At 35.2% G+C, this 21493-nt stretch overlaps 1 protein-coding gene across 1 annotated transcript; it reads right to left on the reverse strand.

The window, feature by feature from the left end:
* Positions 1-1410: 1410 nt before the first annotated feature.
* LOC138312088 (sodium-dependent glucose transporter 1-like) lies at positions 1411-8053 on the reverse strand. The gene is made up of 3 exons (XM_069253146.1): positions 7263-8053; positions 2953-3246; positions 1411-1614 (listed from the first exon to the last, which is right to left on the reverse strand). Exons 1-3 carry the CDS (start codon positions 7488-7490, stop codon positions 1546-1548), a joined length of 591 nt encoding a protein of 196 aa, XP_069109247.1. The 5' UTR covers positions 7491-8053; the 3' UTR covers positions 1411-1545.
* Positions 8054-21493: the final 13440 nt, after the last annotated feature.

Here is a 21493-nt window from a genome sequence, read left to right on the forward strand (position 1 = left end):
GTTGTCTTTTAATGTATGATGGAACTTTTGTCCTTTTTTATAGTCCTACTGAAGCATGCCTGCATATAGAACGTTAGAATTGTACCTGCTGCCCCTATTGCATGATCGCAAAAGGCGCCTAAATAGGATCGTATCTTTTCTTCCTAACGTCTCCTTTGACACTGCCTCACTTTTCAGTTGAGAGCCCTGTTAGGTAGGATCTGGGTACTGTCCCTTGGTCGAGACACAACATGTCTAACACAGTCTAAAAAAGTGGTAGAGTCTGCTCCTATTCGGCTCTCGCCTCAGCATACTTGGAGTGGGACGACTGGTTCGCCCTTTGTCAGTAAAATGTAACCGGGTGGGATGTGTTGCTTGGCGTCTTCGGCGGCATGCTTCAGTGATAAAGCACTATAAAAAGGGCAAGAGCTTCACTATATAAGAAGGTACAACACAAATACATGTATAAAACCCAAAACACACATCCCGCACTTCATATACGTAACACATCACATACTTAGGAGGTCGTCCTTACATGACCCTGACTGTTAAAAGGAAGTTAAGTTAATCAAACAATTATCCAAAGTGATTAAGGTTCTGGCATTTCTTTATTTGATAATGGAATATGTCTCTTTACTGCTTATTATCATCATCGTTGAAGTTTACAGTTTTTTCTATTGGACGTCCAAAATGATTCACCACATATCGCGTTGCAATAATTGCAATCACGACGAAGACGATCATAACTATGGATTCTATCAGGAGAACATAACAAAACCCATATTAGTCCAATATTTTCCATGACATAGCCAAATATTATTGGATGTATAGTCGCTCCCATCATTAAGCAAATATAATAAAATCCAGATATCTTGCCTGTTACAGGCGTAATATAGTCGTTAGTCCAACTGAAAATCATAGAAAATAAGACGCCTTTTGCAAACCCTAAAACAGACATTAAGAACCATGCAACCATATCAAGCTCAAGAAGTGATATAATTACCATTCCGAGAATTGATAGAAACACGATACAAAAATTGATTGTTGTATATATTATGGTATTGATCCATTTGTTTATAGCAATACCAAATACTTGCGCAATCATGCTGAAAAGAAAAAAAAGGAATGAGATCAGAGCTCCGTTTTTCTTAGACCAGTGAAATAGTTCAACGCAATATGTTGCTAAGAAACCCGGAAGGACTTCATTTACCCCGGCATGAATAAAAAATATCGCCCCGAAAAGTTGGATAATGAAGAGTTTGAGTGGTCTCGGTATCTTTCTAACAGGATGTGTTACATCATATGCCTTTTTTACTTCACTAGCATTCTTTCTATCGCAGATTATATACAATACAAAAAAGAACAGTCCAGATAACAAGGTCATTACTGATGTGATTGAAAACGGAATGTAAATTTCTGATTGGGCATTTCCTGTACTAGATTGATTTGTGCTGATCATTACTGTTCCATTGTAATTGACAGAAGATGTATCCAGTAACTCGGTAGTGTGATCAACAAGGAAAGGTGCAGATACCAACGGCGCCAAAGCACTCCCAAGTGAAATCATTAGTTGAGTTCCAAAAAGCATGAGTCGGCTTTTCTTGCCCCAGATTCGGTATATGTCTGCAGATATACCTATAGATAAAACAAAATCGACGTGTTATAAGATATGTACACCACTTACTAAATAATTGAAATTTTGCTCAATCAAAATATAAAAATCTGCGAATTAAGATAAAGGTTTGCCATCGTAAGGGCAAGGGGAAGCTAAAGATTGATTTAATAGGATGATACGCCGTGTCACCTAAATCTGCTGTATAACTTTTTGAGCTAACCAGAATCAAAATGGCTGCTGATGAGCGGCAATCTTGGATTTCAAAAATAAGAATAATTGAAAGCTTTGTACCAAAGGAAAAATTGTGTTTTGTTCTAAACGTTGGTACAACAATCCCCCGTATCATTTAGATCCGCTGTGTACCTTTGGAGCAAATGAATTGAATATGGTTGCTAAGCGGCCATCTTGGATTTTTAACAATGATAAAAAAGAAAGTTTTGTATGGAAGAAAGTGGAGTAGTGTTCGCAAATATGGTATGAGTTCTCAACGCCATTTAGATCTGTGTAAGGTTTTGGGAAAACTGACTACAAAATTACTAAGCAGCCACCTTCGATAGTAAAAAAAAGATGTTAAATGAGTTTTTATATACATGTGTTCTGCTTTCGTTCATCAGACAGAGTCTGATATCCCTGTAGCCCGATATCGCAGTGCATGAACGGAAGTGAATATCAAAATCATTAGTTGCTGTTTATACTAACCAGAGAGTATCGAAGCGAGAAAATAAGATGGCGAGACATACAAGTAGGTATAACATCAGTAATTGCCAATATTCGATAACAGATGTATGCCATATTGTTCACCGTAAGGGAAACAATGTGATTATGATAAGCAAATACAAGCAGAAATACAATCTGACACCAACTAATACAATTAGAAGCCAAATCGATGAAAGAAATATCAATATTGCTGCGAAGAATCAAATTTTATGATGACAATGTAAAATATTTCAACATTTGAATAGACGAAGTTGTCTAAACCAATAGTTAGTTTTGTGTATATTACCCTGTCCAAAATAGTTTTATGGTATTCCGAATGAGAGAATAAGATAAAACATCGTCTTCATTTAACGCGATCAGGTATGTAATGTAAGCTTAACATGCTGATTCAAATCTACTACTTCGGGATTATATAAATATTACAAAAATAGAAAAGGAATGAAAAAATAAGTCATACCGATATTTACTTGGGTAACGTGTTAATCACTTTTTATAAAAAATTTATATGTTAATAACCTAATACTCTGATATGTCTATCTCATTTGTCTCAGCACGTGAGTGCAGTTATGCAGACTAGCAAAAACAACAACAACAAAAAAATACTATACACTTCAGTTCATACATTGTATATGGTCTCATACCAATGTACCTGATGCATAAATTCCAAGTCCGACCCCAAGAACGACATGCCCGGTTATCATGGCCGTGAGGTTTGAACACCATGGTATAACAGCAAATGCGATGCAACTGCCAATCATCGATGATCCAAATACGAGTTTGCTGTTCCATCGACCTGCCAACACTCCCTGTATCGTCGATCCTATCGTTGAACCAATGAACCGCGAGGTCAGGATCCATGACCCAGAGGCGAGGTCTGTACTGCTTATCATTCTTAAATCTATGTAAGACGGACCAAATAAAGCTTGACTCCATCCCTAAAATTACAATTATGTTATTAATTAAATTTTTAACGTTTTCTTCCCAAATATGTTTATAATATGCTTATTATGTATGAATATATAGGGGTTTGTTCATGAGAAATATTTCCTTTGGGAAAATTATATCCGTGTAATTTTGTCTCGAAAGACAATGTCTTTGACGTTGGGTTGGTTCTGTTCCCTGGCCTTGACACACCAAAGTCTATAAAAGGTAGTTTATGCTCCAGCTTAGCACTCAGCATCAAGGGAGTGGAACAACTGGTTCGCCCGATTTCAGTATAAAGTGACCGAGAGGGATGTCTTCGGCGATTTAAGTAATATAGCACCATACAAGAAGACACAATACGAATAAACTGCAGCCTTCCAAAAACACGCACCTCGTACTTCGCACACGCAACACACCGCATACACGGAAGGCCGTATTACAATTATTTGTGTGTTTGATCAATTAACTCAGGGTCATGTAAGGCCTCCCATGTATGCGGTGTGTAACGTGTATATAGTGGACAGTGCGTATTTTAGGAGACTGCCGTATATTCGTGTTGTGTCTTTTTGTAACGTGACGCTACACAAATTGGTACACTTTGTGAAGATACAATTGTGAAAAATTCATAACGTGAGTATGATTACAGATTTTTAGGTCACCTGAGACCTATTCTAATCGCCTTTTGTCCGTCGTCGTCCGTCGTCTGGCGATAAACAATTTACATTTTCGACTTCTCCAAAAACTTCCGAACCAAATTTGTTGAAAAAATTTCAGAAACCTTCCATTGGCAAAGGTAAACCAAAATTGTGAATTATATGGTCCAAGCTCCCCAGGGGCCTGAGGGTTAGGGGCAAAAGGGGTCAAATAGGCTAAAACTTCAAAACTCTTCTTCTAAAATGCCAGAAATGGTAGAATTAAATACTCTTCATAGATGGATGGGTCTTAAAATTCCTTTATAAGAATTGTGAATTATATGGCCCTGAGGTCTCACGTTCTCTCCCTGGGGAGAGGGGTCAAGTTTACTTTAGTTTATATAGGGAAAAGACATTTTTGAGCATCATTTGGTCATTTGAAATAATAAATAAGTCAAATGTAGTCAGAACTATCAGCATGATTGGCCATTGAATCCTTGTAACAATTTTTCCTCAACTTACCCCAGGGGCCTGAGGGTTGGGGCAAAAAATGTGTCAAATAGGCTAAAACTTCAACAAGAGGCCCAAGAGGCCTTGACGGTCACCCGAGTGCTGATATAGAAAGAGTATTGCAAAGTTGGTTCAAATCTACAAACAGTATTTACGAATTAGAATAAACTTTAAAGTTTAACCTTCGTATTAGAATTTTTATTTTTTTGTTTTTCATTTTGATAGTTAGTTTATTATGTTACCAAACCTTATGCTTAAAATTCCAATTTGCTTTGCCAACGTTAAACATCAAAACCAAACTAAGAAGTCAGTCAGTGTCAGTGATTTTATAAATTTCACTTTTTAATCTGTGAAGATTATTTGGTTCCATCAAACCTGTGAATTCAGAAGAAGATTTTTGAAATTTTAACCATTTTGAACAATTTTGGCCCCGCCCCCTCTGGTCCCTGGGAGTCTGCCAGGACCAATATGGATATGGTGTTAAAATACTATTTCAAGCTAATAATTCTAAACCAGTTTGACTAATTTCCTATCACAAATGATCAAATAATGCTCCAAAATGGTTTTTCCCTATATAAACTATAGTAAACTTGACCCCCTCCCCAGGGGTGAACGTGAGACTCCAGGGTCATATAATTCACAATTTTTGTAAAGGACCTCAAAACCTGTTAATCTATGAAGAATATTTGATTCTGCCATTTCTGGAATTCAAGAAGAATATTTTTGAAGTTTTAGCCTATTTGACCCCTTTTGGCTCCACCCCTCAGGCCCCTGGGGGTCAGTCGTTGAAAAATTGTTAATAGGATTCAATGGCCATCTCATACTGATAATTCTGACAACTTTTGACTTATTTCCTATTACAAATGACCAAATAATGCTCAAAAATGTCTTTTCCCTATATAAACTACAGTAAACTTGACCCTTCTCCCCAGGGGGAGAACGTGATACCCCAGGGTCATATAATTCACAATTTTTGTAAATGACCTCAAGACCTTTCAATCTATGAAGAGTATTTGATTCTACCATTTCTGGAATTTCAGAAGAAAGTTTTTGAAGTTTTAGCCTATTTGACCACTTTTGGCCCCACCCTTCAGGCCCCTGGGGGGCTGGGACCATATAATTTACAATTTTGGTTGACCTTTGGCTATGGAAGGTTTCTGCAAAATTTCAACTAACTTGGTTCAGTACTTTTGGAGAAGAAGTCGAAAAATTAAATTGTTTATCGCCATACGACGCACGACGGACGACGACGGACAGAAGGCCAATATAATAGGTCACTTGAGACTTCGTTTCAGGTAACCTAAAAATCTTCTTCTGAAATTTCAGAAATGGTAGAATCAAAATACTCTTCATTGATGGAAAGGTCTTAACGTCTTTTACAATAACTGAATTATATGACCATGGGGTCTCAAGTTTCCCCCTTGTGAGGGGTTCAAGTTTACTATAGTTTATATAGGAAAAATCACATTTATGAGCATTATTTGCTCAATTTTCATAGGAAATGAGTCAAACTTTGTTAGAATTATTAGCCTGACAAATTATTTTAAAATCATATACATATTGGTCCTGCCGACCCCACGGGGCAGAGGGGCGGGGCTCAAAGGGGTCAAAATGACTATCATTTTAAAAACCTTTTTCTGAATTCACAGATTTGATTGAACAAGATACTCTTTATAGGTTAAAAGGTCGGAACCAGATACTCTTCATAGGATAAAAAGTCTTAAGGCCTTTTTTCAAAAATTGTGAATTTCATAGCCTTTGGATCTCAGATTTTCCCCTGGGATGGGATAAAATTTACTATATTTTATTTAGGAAAAACCCTTTTATAAGCATTATTTGCTCAATTTTCATAGAAAATAAGTCAAACTTGGTTAGAATCATTACCCTGAAATATAGCATTTTAACATATCCATATACTTCCTAAGTGACCCCCAGGGACCAGTGGGGCGGCCCCAAACGCGGTCAAAATGACTAAAAATTAAAAAAAAAACTTCTTTTGAATTCACAGATTTGATGGAACCTCATACTCTTCATCAATTCAAAAGTCAAATTTATAAAATAACCGACTGATTTCAAGGGCCTGATAGGTCAATGTATAGTGTTTATATGACCGCTAAAGCCCATGGGCCTCTTGTTTATTTAACTTCTCACTTATTTATATATGCCTTCAGTTTTAATTTTCATGATTTGTTTACTTATCAGCAGTTCATATAATTTGAAATTGGGAGCTTTAAGCGTGACCTATCTAGCCCCGTGTTTCAACAGGTTCGAGTACCCTAAATGGAAAACCCCCTAAAGACAGTTTGAATAAAAATATGTATGGAAATCATAAAAAAAAAGTTTCATTTAAGGAAAGCTCAAACATTTTCTAGTTTATTTAAGTCACATATCTGTCAAAAATTTCCGATTGTGCATTTTCTTCTTTTGAAATGTTTTAGGGTTGGCGAATGACGTCGTTTTCCCGTTTTTTTTTTTTTTTTTTTTTTTTTTTGACAATTTCATTATTTTTGTTTGTAAATACATATAAAAAGGAACTGGAAAGATAATGACATCTAAAAATTTTCACAGTTACTATTTAGCACCTTAATCTTTGTTCAGGACAGTTATAAATATTTTTGATTGCAAACGGAAACTTCTGTATCACTTAATTTAAAGGTGTTCTATTTTGGGTACATGTAGCGTTCCAAATTGGGTAGCGTCACGATATAGTTGAACTATATCGATTTGCCGTTAAAAACACCATACCTACATAGATGGTTGACTCATATAATAGACGTTTGTATTTTGATTAAAGCTGACGTAAATGTTAAAGTTACTGCTATGCCTGTAATTCTAGGTTTTATATGAGACTTTTTGTAAACGTGAACATTATATCTGATACTTACCTGCATAAATTTGGCTATATATAGACATATAGTGCACATCAATATTTCTCGGAATCGGTGGTCTGTCCTCGCATGACTGTGGTTTACTTCACATGACCCCACGCTTGATTTTCCATCTTGATCAGCGGAGAACGGGCCATCATCATGGCATAAAGAGTTTAACTGAGTCATCTCTAGTTCTTCCTCATAACAATCATTTTCTTTCGTGGATTCGCTATTTCCTTTCATTATCCGTCGTCAATCTCAATAATAACGGTCTGTTTGCAGGTTAAATATTACGCCACACCTGATTTTTTCATACGAACAAGAAATTATCCTATCACATTACTGTCCATAACCGTCTACGTTTACAGGTACGACCCTATACCTTGATTTTATCATATGTCATTGACCTTGTTTTTATCAGCTCTATGGTATTCAAATGGTTTTGTTTGTCTGTTTTATCATTGTGTATGTTTTAGCATTACGTTGTGTTATGTAAGCATTTAACATTTAGTCCCTAAATACAAAAGATAAATTTCTCTTTTTGTGACTTGTCACGTTTCACTCAAGACAGACTGAGATTTGATTGAGATTTGTGTTCTAGCATAATCTGTATTTTTTCTATACCGAAGGGTCAAGATGACCTTCAGTAATGTCATGCTTCGTCCGTCGTAGAGCGCCGTCCGTATACTTCTTCTCAATAACCGAAAGACCCAGGGTACTCATATTGGGCATGCAGCATGTTGAGATGAAAGGTTATTAAGTTTTGATCAAAAGAATGGCCTTACATATCACGACAAATACATTGGTTTTTTTATCCCCGCCCAACGAAGTTGGCGGGGGGATATACAAATGGGTTTCCGTCCGTCCTTTCCGTCCGTCCTTCGTGTTTACATTTGGAACTTATGTGGTAGAATGTCGTCTGACAAGACCTTAAGTGGTACTTTTTGCCTTAAGTGGTATACCTCAATACAAGTGTGTCCAGGACGTCCCTATGCGGTCTCTACTGGTCCATAATAAAAGAAGGTACCACATAAGCACGGACTAAAGTTTGTCCATCTGTTTCGTCCTGATATACACTCAAGGGCCGTAACTCCTACCGCCTTAGGTAGCAGTGTACAGTTAGACCGAATGGCCATGGGTGAGATTTTTATTAAGCAGAAAGCCCCTGTTTTATTATATGCATAAAAAATTAAAAAATGTATATGTCCTAAAATTGGTGAATTCAATCTAGAGAATTATATGTAGGCTTCACATTTGCATAAAGAAATCCCCCAAAATGGGTTTGAGATTAATGATTTAGAGGGTATCCGAATGTGCGTCTGAAATGGAAATTGATAGCCGCGGTACGAGGTAAGGTAGCAGAAAACAGTAGATTTGGACAATCTATGAAAATAAGGCGCATGCCTTAGAAATGTGATAGAATAGGTTTCTATCGTTGTTGTTGCATTTATTTGTACAGTATGTATATTTGTTATTGCACTCTTCAAAGTCTTCACTTCAGTGATCTGTTTATGTATCTTTGACCCAAATTCAGGGGAATACTACATGAGAACAGGTCTTATCTATGGTGTGCTTGCTGTTTTGCAGTCACATTCATCAACCTAGTTGTCCTCATGATCACCCCGATGCTGACCGCTGACTGCTGGCCGGAGTACAAGTGTGGTACACGTGGGAGGTGTTTATCAGTCAGTTGAGCCTTGTCTGTATTTAAGCGGAAGTTATATTTAGTGTGTAAGTGGGTTGTTGTAGCAACGGTTTAACCTAAATATGGTGCTCTGTACGGACTTTGACCAATCAGTGGTCACTTCGGGGGTACTGGGTTGATGTGTCGTTATAAAAGGGGCTGCTTCTAAGGAAGCTTTGGTCCTTGACTAGGGAGAATGGGTTAGGGACAAAACCACACCGTGCACTGTCAACAGTGCAACACTTGCGGGGTCTCTGAACTACCATTTGGGTTTATACTTAGAGCTACATGACTAACAAGGGTTTGTGTCGTTTCTAGGGGATTGTCAGGGGCTTAGGGCTTAGACATCCATAGGAAACCTAGTTCGCACAGTGTAGTAGGGGATCGTCAGGGGCTTAGGGCTTAGACATCCATTAGGAAACCTATTTACGCAGTTAGTTATGTCTCTTAGAGTTGGGAACATTTGGTAGGTCGGTTGTCTCCCGTTAGGTGTTGTTGGATTGTGTTTGGGAACACGTGGTCTTGTTGTTCTGTAGCTATATAATTAGGGTTTTGCTTCATATAGGATAATTGTATACTTGTTTCTCTTACTGTAAGTTGTCTACATCAGGCACTATTGTAAATATATTCTTTATCAATTCTGTATTACTTGTCTTTTATATGATAAATAGTTATTTGTACCTGTATTTACCTAGTTGAGTTATTGGATTAGTGTCAGTGCTTCCGCTACATCCTAGAGATCGAAACCTGTTGAGATACAGGCCTGTAACCTGTGGAGGAAACGGGATCCGGAGAGGATTTGTGACGACTGTGGCTACAGTCGGATGTTGTTATATACTAAAAATAGATGCTATACGATCACGATTTGGGACTTATAAGAGCCGACAGTCGGATCGCCCCTCCAATGACATGGTGGGTCTCTTGCAAACGTGATAAATCACTGATACGCACATTATTGACATTTTTGATGAACTTTCGCCTACATAATACATTTGATTGCCCTTGTGAATTGAAACTGTATGCACATATCACCGAAGAATGTGACCATGTGCTTTTTGGCGCGAAATTATATAACAAAACGCGCACCTGTCGTTGAATTCATGACCATCTCTTCACCTGTTATTTGACATGTCTTCTGGTGGATACAATCGATTTATCATCAACAATTTTTATACTATGATGTCGAGGTTATCCTCTACCTGATTCCTTTTTTAAATGAACATTATTTTAGAGTTCAACCGTACATGAGTTTGATAATTTGACTTCGAAAAATTTGTCATATCGTCGTCCAATACTAGCGAGGCCACTGTTTTTACAAAATGGTTATATTTCTAAGTAGCAAGAAATTTTCAGGGACTGTCGCCATGAAAATGGTTTAAAGTTCTCCAGATGAATTTGAGGTGTATCTCTCAACTGTATTCTTTGCATTGGGGATGGATCATCACGCCGATAAACGAGTGCCACTATTCTCCACACCTACGTACTACAAGGCTTCCCTGTTAGAGAAACTTTGGTTCTACTCATATAGATTTTAAATCTACATGATCAAGTCTCAATGGTCTGGAAGTACGTGAACTCTTTTCAAACTGATTACACCACAGTTGTCAGCCTATGTAGTCTCCTGCTGCTCATCCTTTGAAAATCTCAGAACTTTTTCAGAAAAGACCCATTAATATTACAGAAATATAGAGATAGTTCATTTGACGGTAGAAAAAATAACCTTACGCAAAGTATATATTGATGATTAATCTAGCACAAAACTTTTGCAATTACAATTTGCTTATTTTGTATTTTTTTTTTTTTTTTTTTTTTTGATTACAGATTTGGCCATTTATTCTGCGATTTTTTACATGCATGGTGGAATACCTAGTCCGCTAAACCTTCCTATATTATTAGGCTTTTTTTATTTATTTTTTTTTTTGCCTAATATATAGTCAGCTCGCGGTAACTCTTAAAAATGTGAAATCGTAGGCCAGATTTAGGCCTACTACGCTAACTATCGTCAGCGGCATATCTCTTAATATATCGTCCATGCAATGCCGGGGGAAAACGTAAACATACCCTTTATATTGGGATCTTATGTACTCCTTTGCCCCCATGTTACATCCCATTTATGAAATTAAACAACTGAGTGAACAATGAAATACTTCCGAGACCCTTCTATTTCACACATTTGTAATGGCGCCGTATACTACACATTTAGTAGAGCCAACGGCAGCCAATCAACTTTCGCTTTACGGTTTTATTTTTAAATATCCACGTGTAGTTGAAAGATAAACAAAAATTCTACCGTGTATATGCTAACATGTATTATGCAACGTGAAATATCGCGATAGTCGATCCATTACCAGCCATATTGTAGTGGTTCAATATTGAAATATTTGGACAACAATTTCATGATTATGTCTGTTCCTTGATTTTACTTAAAAGAAATGTAACTGGCTAGCATTTTCGTTTTTTTTTCCAAGACTATGAGCACGGAGTGGTTCTTTTTAAAGAAAAACCGGGAACGACGTAAGTTGAATTTGGCTGCGTTGTGCTATATAAAATGTGTATACAGAGACCGGCCTTTACAAAAATGTGTGAAATAGAAGGGTCTCGGAAGTATATGCATTGTTCAACAGTTGGTCCCTCAGTGGACAAATCAGGGGTGTAACAGAGTTGAATACGTGTTACACATTGATATAGATTGCGAACCAGGATGTTCAGGACGTTCCGGATATCAGTGAAAGTCTTGTTTCATACTCTTTAATCAGGGACATGAACCTAAATAAACCATGTAAATTTGAGTAAAATACATATTTAAGACGTGTCAGATACCTTACTAAGTAATATATATCAGTTATTGTGCAAATGTGTCAAATAAAATAATTATAATGGAAATTCCATCTTTTTGTATTTTGAACCGTCCGGTCGAATTTTGTAACGATAGTATAGTAGTGTTGAACTTTAGTGACCTCCCACAATGCACTGCACAAATGTAAACAAAATGGTGGGTACAAAAAACGTGAGTGAAGCGAACACAAACGAATTCTGATAGAAAACGATGAACGTCAAGAGTCAGTTAAGTGCGCGATTTGGAAAATAGGTAAAAATGTAAATGGCATCACTTGATATTACAAGAGAAGGGAAGCAACTCCCCCAATCTTTTATACTTGAGTGACTGGTTCATATAGATGACAAGGATTTATAGTGCGCACTGTCGAATGAAGAAGTTCTAGTTATAGACTTACTTGAATATTAAATTCTTACGCTAAATACAAATTCGTTTTAGATATCATAATTCGGCCTTAACATTATCATTTGTCAACAATCGTTAATTTGATAACTATCTTTAAACTATACTGGGTAAATCAATAATTATTTCAGTTGTACTTGTCAGCATGTTTCGTAGTTACATTATAAGTGCCTAGCTTTAGGCCAGGCTTTAGTTTTGATGTTCCAAAATATCGAATCTATTTTTATACATTTTTGGGGTAGGCATTCCATCACGTTTCCCTGTCGTTAGCTAGGCTAACCAAATTCATTGTAATAAAATTTTCAATAAGCGATTTTCTGAAAGTAACCTATTTAGAAGCATAACAGATCAACTTTATTTAAGGTTCATGTACCTTTATTAGTAGTGTATACCAAGTTGAAGGCATTGTGATTTGTCAGATGGTTTAATAAAAGTATCATGGCTGTTTTAATATCATAGTATATATATATATTATACATATCGTTCATCTTTAAAAGAATCCATGCATTATGATTATAGTTGGTTTATTGGTTTACTGGCTGTTCTCCAAAGTGAAGCATTATGCCTGTCACATATTCAAAGAAATTGTTTGCTGGTGAGAACGCACAAGCTAAGACGGAAGTTTACTTCTGTCTTTATACAGTTTTGACAATAATAAGTTTTGTTCTTTTTGCAGATCGCTGTTTATACAATGTCAAGGATACATAATTTAAGTATTTTTATAATTCGATGTCCATTCAGAACCTCGGTTTTGGTAGTGATGGGGAGGCACAGGAATCATTTTTTCTTCAAATTTTTGCATTATAATTTTTTTTATGTAGGTCATGAAAAGTGGAGGCCGGGACGTCTAAGTGATATAATGTTCCTGTGCAAATGTCTGTCTGAAAGTGAAATATTCCTTATTGATTTGTTGTAGATATTTTTAAAGAGATGCATAGAGATACTATCCTACTTGTGATATAAAGAAATGGGGGAGGGAGGGAATGGCTTTATTTGGGTCAGATATTCAGATCTCAAATGTCAATTTTGTTGTGTACTCAACTTAAGCTAATAAAAAGTTAACATAATACCAATCATGGTATAACTGTTTTATTGACTTATATTTACTTTCAGTCTTATTTTTTGAAGAAGTGTCGTCGTTAATAATGCGTTTTATTGCTTGGCGCTCGGTCACATCGCTGACGTCAGCAAGGGGTACAATTACCCGAACAGAGGATTTTTTTCCAGTTTTATTATAAGTTCCCCATGGATATCCATTAAATAAAAATATCAAATAATGCATTATATACCACAATTCACAACTTTATTTTTAGCAATACTACCTAAAAAATCTACAATACTAGACTTAAATCTTTTAAAATATGCTGATATAAAACATTTTTACTATCTTGATGTGACAGTTGAATAATCGCGCTATGTAGTTACCCTTCTATAGTAGTGATGTGGTTACTGAATCAGGCGCTTGGGGGAAGAGTCGCTGATGAGGTTGATTCATATGAATGATTGGAATTCTCTATTACGAGTGAGGACTAGAGTGATTTTTTTAACGCCACTTATTGTTTTACGTTAGGGAAGTAATGGGAGTTTGGTGCCACTAGAAAGGTAATGATGCATATTTTATTTGAAAAATCGGACTTTTCTCTATCGAGAGTTTTTGTATGGATATTGAGTGTGCCTGGTTTGTCGCTTTTATGAACTCTTTATGTTTCTATCGGGTCTGTCAGATATCTGTCGATATTAATCAATGAGTTTCTTGTGATAAGTTGGTTCTCATTAGTACTGTCGTCGTCGTTTTTCTTCGGTCTAGCCTAGCTTTCGGCATAATTACCATGCCGAGCGCCTCCCCCAAGACGTTCGCACGGGTGATGTAGAGTCTAGTGTACCAGTGGGTTTTTTTGGTTGAATCTACAGCCGAACTTCGGCTGTTTCCCCTAGCCAAAAAATGCCTTATTTTCCAATTTTGAAGTCAAATTTGCCCAATAAAAATGATCAAATTCAGAGCTTTAATAAAATACAGTGACTTTTGTGTTGATGATTTGTAAGATTTTCATTCTCAAAATGTTGAAATATAGTTTTCATTACTTAAACAAATAATTTTGGGATTAGAAACAATTTTTATTTCACAAAATGAAAAACAAAATCGAAATGAGCATAAACTAGGTCGCTAGGCGCACCTTCAGTTCAGAGACGTGTTTACAGACATTCATGCTGATAATAAAATTAATAGTTTTAACTGCTTTTAAGTTATTATAACAATGTTTCCAGAGTTAACTTACATTATTAGTCGTCTAATTATTTATTTTTTTTCGACATAATCAAGGAGTTTTTCTGTGTAAAGCGATCTCTGTTCAGGTAGGAAGTAGCACTTGGGATCCAATAATGGAGCCGGAATCCGGTTTCCGGAATTTAGAAAAAATGTAATAATGAAACGAAAAAAAAAAAAAGTTTTAAAAATGCAAATAGTGCTGACGAAATTAATTGTTTTATTTTTCTTCTAATTATAGAAGGAAAATATCTTGTGAAATAGCATCAGAAATGTTTAATAAATAATTCTAAAGTTTTTTATTTTCAATTTTCTAGTTTTTTTATTTTCAATTTTCTAGTAAGTACAGTACTGCGATAAAAATATGGTATTTTTTGGGGGCAATGGAATTTAATTTTGGGCAATTGCAAGGTAATTATTGGGCTCTACTTGCCCGGGGCAAGTAGTTTTGAAAATTTTTTACACCCGAAATTTTTCCCAATTTCTTCCAAATTTCCGAATTATTTTCCCAATTGAAAAGGCATGGGCGCTGTTGAAAATAGTAAGTGAAAAAAACACTGTGTACTCAGTAAGGGTTATCCCCCTTTAATCATCAAAATTCACAACACTACAATTTAATTTTTGTTTTCGGAAGGCACGTCACTATTGCTGAGTACTTTTTTATGCTGTGTAAAGCTCAAACGATGTGATTGTTCTTAATTAAGTTGAACATTCCATCAGTTTAAGCTGAGTTTATCTCGAAATTACACGGTATAATTCTACTTCAAACAGTCAAAAAGCTTACCATGCCAGGTACCTTGAAAAACTCTCAACTCAAGCCCCATGCTGTATTTTTCCTTGTGTTTTCCAATCAAAGTAGACTAGTTTTTAATTTCCTCCAGTGTTCTGGACACAGTAGCAGACGACGTTCTAAGACGCTGGACGATGTTTTTATGACGTTTTAATTAATTTGGTATTTGGAAAGCGTCCAAATAGTAATTACTGCAATTTTAAATGTTTTTCGTCTTGATTTTCATTTTAATTTCATTAATGCCAACATTTTATATTTAAAGTTTAATTATTTCGAATACAAATTCCTATGTGATGATAGGCTACTAGCTTTGTTTATTGTTTACTGGCGGCCATGACATGTTTGTTTACATTGTTTGTATTCCTACACAGAGACCTCATTCACTGTAATTGCAGACATTTACTCTCATATACTACAATTTGGTATCTCTAGTGTTATAGTAGGACGAATGCAACATGGATGTAAATATAGATTTATAAACATTCAAAAGATTATTGTTATAGGTGTTCAGCACTGTATTCAACACAATTTGTTAATTGTTTGTTAATTGACTAATCTTTGTTTTAGTTAATATTTTTCATTTTTGCAAAAGATTTTTTTCAATTACTAACACTTGAACAAGGACTACGAAAAATGAACGCTGCGAAGGCACTATTTTGGTTCTTTTTGCACCTCGTTCTTGGTAATTTCATATGGACCCTTTTAAATTTCCTTTAGTTAATCATTATAAGGCCAAAATTATTATGTATGTTTCATGTTACCCGACCTACTGGCTACCCTCATAAATCGGGGCAGACCCTAAAGTTTTTTTCACCCTTGAAAAAAAAAAAGTTTTTTCGTAGATACACTAAAAATAAATAGGCACAAATAAGCAAGGAAAGACCTACATTTTAATAATATATTTTCGTTTAGTCTGTAAAATGTAATTTTCAAGGTCAACTTTGACCTCCAAAGTATCAAAAATGACTAAAAAAATGGGTAAAATATTGTCATATTTTTGCATAAATAAACTGTACCACCGCACTTCACACAACCAACATGGTTTTTCACATATGTTTCACAGGTTTAAGAAAAACTAAAGGCCTTTCTGGTGTAAATCTTTATTTATTTGGTTGTGAGGTGCGCTCTATATATATAATGGCCAAGAATCTGGCGTAAAGGATATGGCTGGGTTACATCTCCAAATGTCAAAATGTCAAACTTTTCAGCATAGATTGACATTTAAAATTTTTTATTCTTAAAAGCTTTCCCTTATAGTTAAATAACGAATCCCTCAAAATAAGAAGATAATATTTGGACTAAAAACTTTAAAAAAAAAAAAACCTTTTGAATTTGCCCAATTATTTGTGATGTAACATTGGCACCCCAGAATTTAATATATGGATATTGTTGACACATCCAAATATTCAAAATGTCAACAATGTTAACTATGTGAAGTTGTTCTTTTGCAATCATGATAACAATATTTTGTCTATTTGAGGAAGATAATATCTGACCTAGGAAATGGAGATAACAGCACTTTCGCTATTATTTCATGGATATTAGGGGACATTGACACCAAATTTTACATATAATGGATTATTATATAATAAATATCATAGATATATCATGATTAAATGTTTCAGAGTATTTGCAAATAAAAATGACATGTTCATGGAAGTTAAGTAAACCATATATCTTAAGATTTTTACAAAATTGTCAAAGATTTCAATGAAAATCATTAATCTTAAATTGTGACGGTAACGATGACACTTGTGTGAGGAATGTAACATCTGACAAACGGGTTAGTTTTCAGTTTAATTTCTATCGGCCAAAGCATTTAAATTGAAAGCAAACTCGGTAAAATAATCATGTGTTCTGATTATTTTGCTACACAAAACACTATATCACAAAGATGTTGAAAATTTCATGTGAAAATTATAAAATAATTGAAAACATGTGCGGATGTAACAGGTGGGGACACCATGACTGGAATGGTATATAAATTGGTCCGGAATGTATGTCTAGTGGGTCACTTTTGGGTTAAGATATGTAGCGGGGTCTTAGTTGTATTGTTTTGTCAAATTGTTTAAAATGATCTCCATACACTTAAAGGCCAACTACCTTTTCAGGAGGAAATATTAAAGGTTTCTTAATAACCTTAATAACATTCAGTAAATATCATACGCCAATAGCCTCTTAAGCTGAGGTTAGAAAACTCAAAACATATGCAAGGATTTCCTGCGTAATGTTTCATATTGTCTCAGTGAGAGAGTTAATTTCATCGCTATGTGTTTGCCGTTCTGGCAGCAGTGGACAGTGACAGACCATCTTCATGAGCCGCTAAATAGATCGGTATTTTAGAAGATGGAGGGGAAACATATAGACGACGTTATCGGAAAGGTAGGTGGGGCTATTAAAGTGGTATAAAATTGTCTGTATTAAGTTAGCACCATTGGCTTATATTATAGTACATCTTTATGTCATTGTTTTCAAATTATTAAAAATTATTCTTGTCTTAAGTGGTATAAAATGATCCATGTCTTATAATTAAGTGGTATAAAATTGTCCTTGTCTTAAGTGGTATAAAATTGTCCTTGTCTTAAGTGGTATTAAAATTGTCCTTGTCTTAAGTGGTACCATTTGGTAAAATATGCTGCAATCTTGGTGGCATTGTTTTCAAATAGTTAAAAATGGTCCATGTCTAAAGTGGTATAAAATTGTTCATGTCTTAAGTGGTATAAAGTTGTCCTTGTCTTAAGTGGTATAAAATTGTTCATGTCTTAAGTGGTATAAAGTTGTCCTTGTCTTAAGTGGTATAAAATTGTCCATGTCTTAAGTGGTATAAAATTGTCCATGTCTTAAGTGGTATAAAGTTGTCCTTGTCTTAAGTGGTATAAAATTGTCCATGTCTTAAGTGGTATAAAATTGTCCATGTCTTAAGTGGTATAAAATTGTCCTTGTCTTAAGTGGTATATAAAATGGTCCATGCCTAAAGTGGTATAAAATTGTCCTTGTCTTAAGTGGTATAAAATGGTCCATGCCTAAAGTGGTATAAAATTGTCCTTGTCTTAAGTGGTATAAAATGGTCCATGCCTAAAGTGGTATAAAATTGTCTGTATTAAGTGGTACCAATTGCTTATATATATATATATATTACATCTTGATGTCATTGTTTTCAAATTGTTAAAATTTGTCCATGTCTTAAGTGGTATAAAATTGTCCTTGTCTTAAGTGGTATAAAATTGTCCTTGTCTTAAGTGGTACCATTTGGTAAATATGCACATCTTGGTGTCATTGTTTTCAAATTTTTAAAAATTGTCCATGTCTTAAGTGGTATAAAAATGGTCCATGTCTAAAGTGGTATAAAATGGTCCATGTCTAAAGTGGTATAAAATGGTCCATGTCTAAAGTGGTATAAAATTGTCTGTATTAAAGTGGTACCAATTGCTTATTATATAGAGATTGAACAGTGTTTTGATTGCGTTAAAGGTGGTATGAACGCAATGGGATACAGACATATTCAATGGTAGCGCCGTTAGCGCTACATGTAGAATATGTCTGTATCCCATTGCGTTCATACCACCTTTAACGCAATCAAAACACTGTTCAATCTATATATTTACATAAATAAATCCTACTTTTACGTACACAATTTAAAACGCGGTGATGGTTGCTAAGTTGGGTAACAACAAACGGTAGTCAGGATGACCGAAGATATAGTTTCCGATTGTTGAATGTTATAGCTGCAGTTTGGTTTGAAATAACAACAATGACACTTTTCAATTATTTTCAACATATATTTTTTTCAATTTTGATAATATATATAATAATGTCCATTTCGAATACAAATTGAGTATTAACCAAGGGCGGAACGACTACCGGTATGTATCGTTGTCAGGGTAGTGATGCGGTGTCCGAAGTGAAGCGAGCCGCCATGTTTGATTTTTCAACCGAGGAAAGTGACTGTGATAAAGCCTGATTGATGGTATGACCGTTGAGCTGCTGAATGTTTGTCATGTATGTATCGGTTCTAAGAATACGCGATATACACTAAATTCTTCGCAGTCATGACCTGTTTGTATTTTAGTGTACGGAAGGATATGACCATATTGTTTGAGTGTGTGGTAAGGCCTCTTTTGAATGCAAAGACAGCATGTCAATTTTAAGATGTTGGTTGACTGTTTCGGATAGTGCTTCATGTTTTGTTTTTTTTTCTGGACTAACTGTTATATGATATGTTAACCTATTGGTTACGATTAGGAGAGCTCCCAGAATTATGCTCCCGTCAATCAGAGATTGTTTCTGTAGATTTAGGTGAGATAAGTGACCGTACACATACATGTACATCTGTACGTAACTAAGGGAATTCCCCGAACATTCCTGTTGGAAAGCCTCACATGGTGTATAGTCCCCCCGTCCTGCGACGGATTTTTGTAGTTTATTAGTTACCGATTCAATGCTTGAACACAATGTTTTGTTTTGATTGGTCAAAATTCATATTTAATTTGAATCTAATATAAAACTCGTTATTGTGTGTTGTTATTTTTAAAATCCGTCAACTTATGACGCAAAATCTTATCGAAGCGTGAACTAGAAGTAGCCGAACCTGCACTGCGTTTGTATTCATACGTCATTGCGTTTACGCTAATTTGAACGCAACTCTCCTCCCGTTGACTATATAGGGGCATATGTAAATATATATATATTTATACATCTTGATGTCATTGTTTTCAAATTGTTAAAAATGGTCCATGTCTTAAGTGGTTTAAAATGGTCCATGTCTTAAGTGGTATAAAATTGTCCTTGTCTTAAGTGGTATAAAATTGTCCTTGTCTTAAATGGTATAAAATTGTATGTGGTACCATTTGTTAAATTAATAGTACATCTTGGTGTTTGCAAACAATCTTAATCTTAATTCAGGCCTAAGTTGTCCTTGTCTTAAGTGGTATAAAATTATCCATGTCTTAAGTGGTATAAAATTGTCCTTGTCTTAAGTGGGTACCATTTGGTTTAATATGTACATCTTGATGTCATTGTTTTCAAATCGTTAAAAATGGTCCTTGCCTTAAGTGGTATAAAATTGTCCATGTCTTAAGTGGTATAAATGGTCCATGTCTTAAGTGGCTTAAAATTGTCCATGTCTTAAGTGGTACCATTTGGTAAATATGTACATCTTGAGGTCATTGTTTTCAAATCGTTAAAAATGGTCCTTGCCTTAGTGGTATAAAATTGTCCATGTCTTAAGTGGTACCATTTGGTAAATATGTACATCTTGGTGGCATTGTTTTCAAACTGTTAAAATGGTCCATGTCTTAAGTGGTATTAAATTGTCTGTATTAAGACAAGTGGTACCATTTGTTAAATTTATAGTAGTACATCTTGGAGTCATTGCTTTCAAATTGTTAAAATGGTCCATGCCTTAAGTGGTATAAAATGGTCCATGTCTTAAGTGGTATAAAATGGTCCATGTATTAAGTGGAACTATTTGGTAAATATGTATGTCTTTGTGTCATTGTTTTCAAATTGTTAAAATGATCCATGACTTAGGTGGTATAAAATTGTCTGTATTAAGTTGGCACCATTTGTTAAATATATGTACATCTTGGAGTCATTGCTTTCAAATTGTTAAAAATGGTCCATTTTTGTCCTGCTAAAGATTAGTTATATACATGTTTACATTCAAATCAGTAAGGCTTCTTGGTCCATACCTCGAGCTTTGTTTGCTCAAAATTTTCATGAAATAAAGACTAAACAATAGGATGGCTCTTAAATCTTGGCATACCCCTGATAAAGCGGGGAAGCCGTTTATTTTATTAGATTTATATTATAAGGAAATATGATTTTAAATTTCTTGAAAAATTTTAGCGAAGGTGAGCGAAAATAACGCCAAACTGGCCTTATAAGCATAAGGCCAGGCGCCACCCGAGAAAACGATGTTTTAAATTTCTTCTACCTTCTAAAACAGTATGTAAATGCTGACATTTTTAGAAATATTCTCAATTTTCAAAGATGGCATCTGAAGCTGTATGGATGGGGCTCTATAGTGGGGACTCCCTTTGTCTTACAAGGGCTAAATCAGGGGCTTGACCAATCAGAAGACGTATAAATCTACTATGGGGCTTACAGCGGTCAGTGACCTATGGCCAATCAAATTAGGACTAATTAACATATTTATTAATGGGAATCAATTATGTGTGAATCTTTATGGTACAAAAATATGTCTATGAATAGACATTTGTTGTCTTGAGTGGTATAGTATAAATGGTCCATTTTAATATGTTTGTATTAA

This window comes from Argopecten irradians, unplaced genomic scaffold (genome assembly GCF_041381155.1).
Source record: "Argopecten irradians isolate NY unplaced genomic scaffold, Ai_NY scaffold_0202, whole genome shotgun sequence".
Lineage (NCBI taxonomy): Eukaryota > Metazoa > Mollusca > Bivalvia > Pectinida > Pectinidae > Argopecten > Argopecten irradians.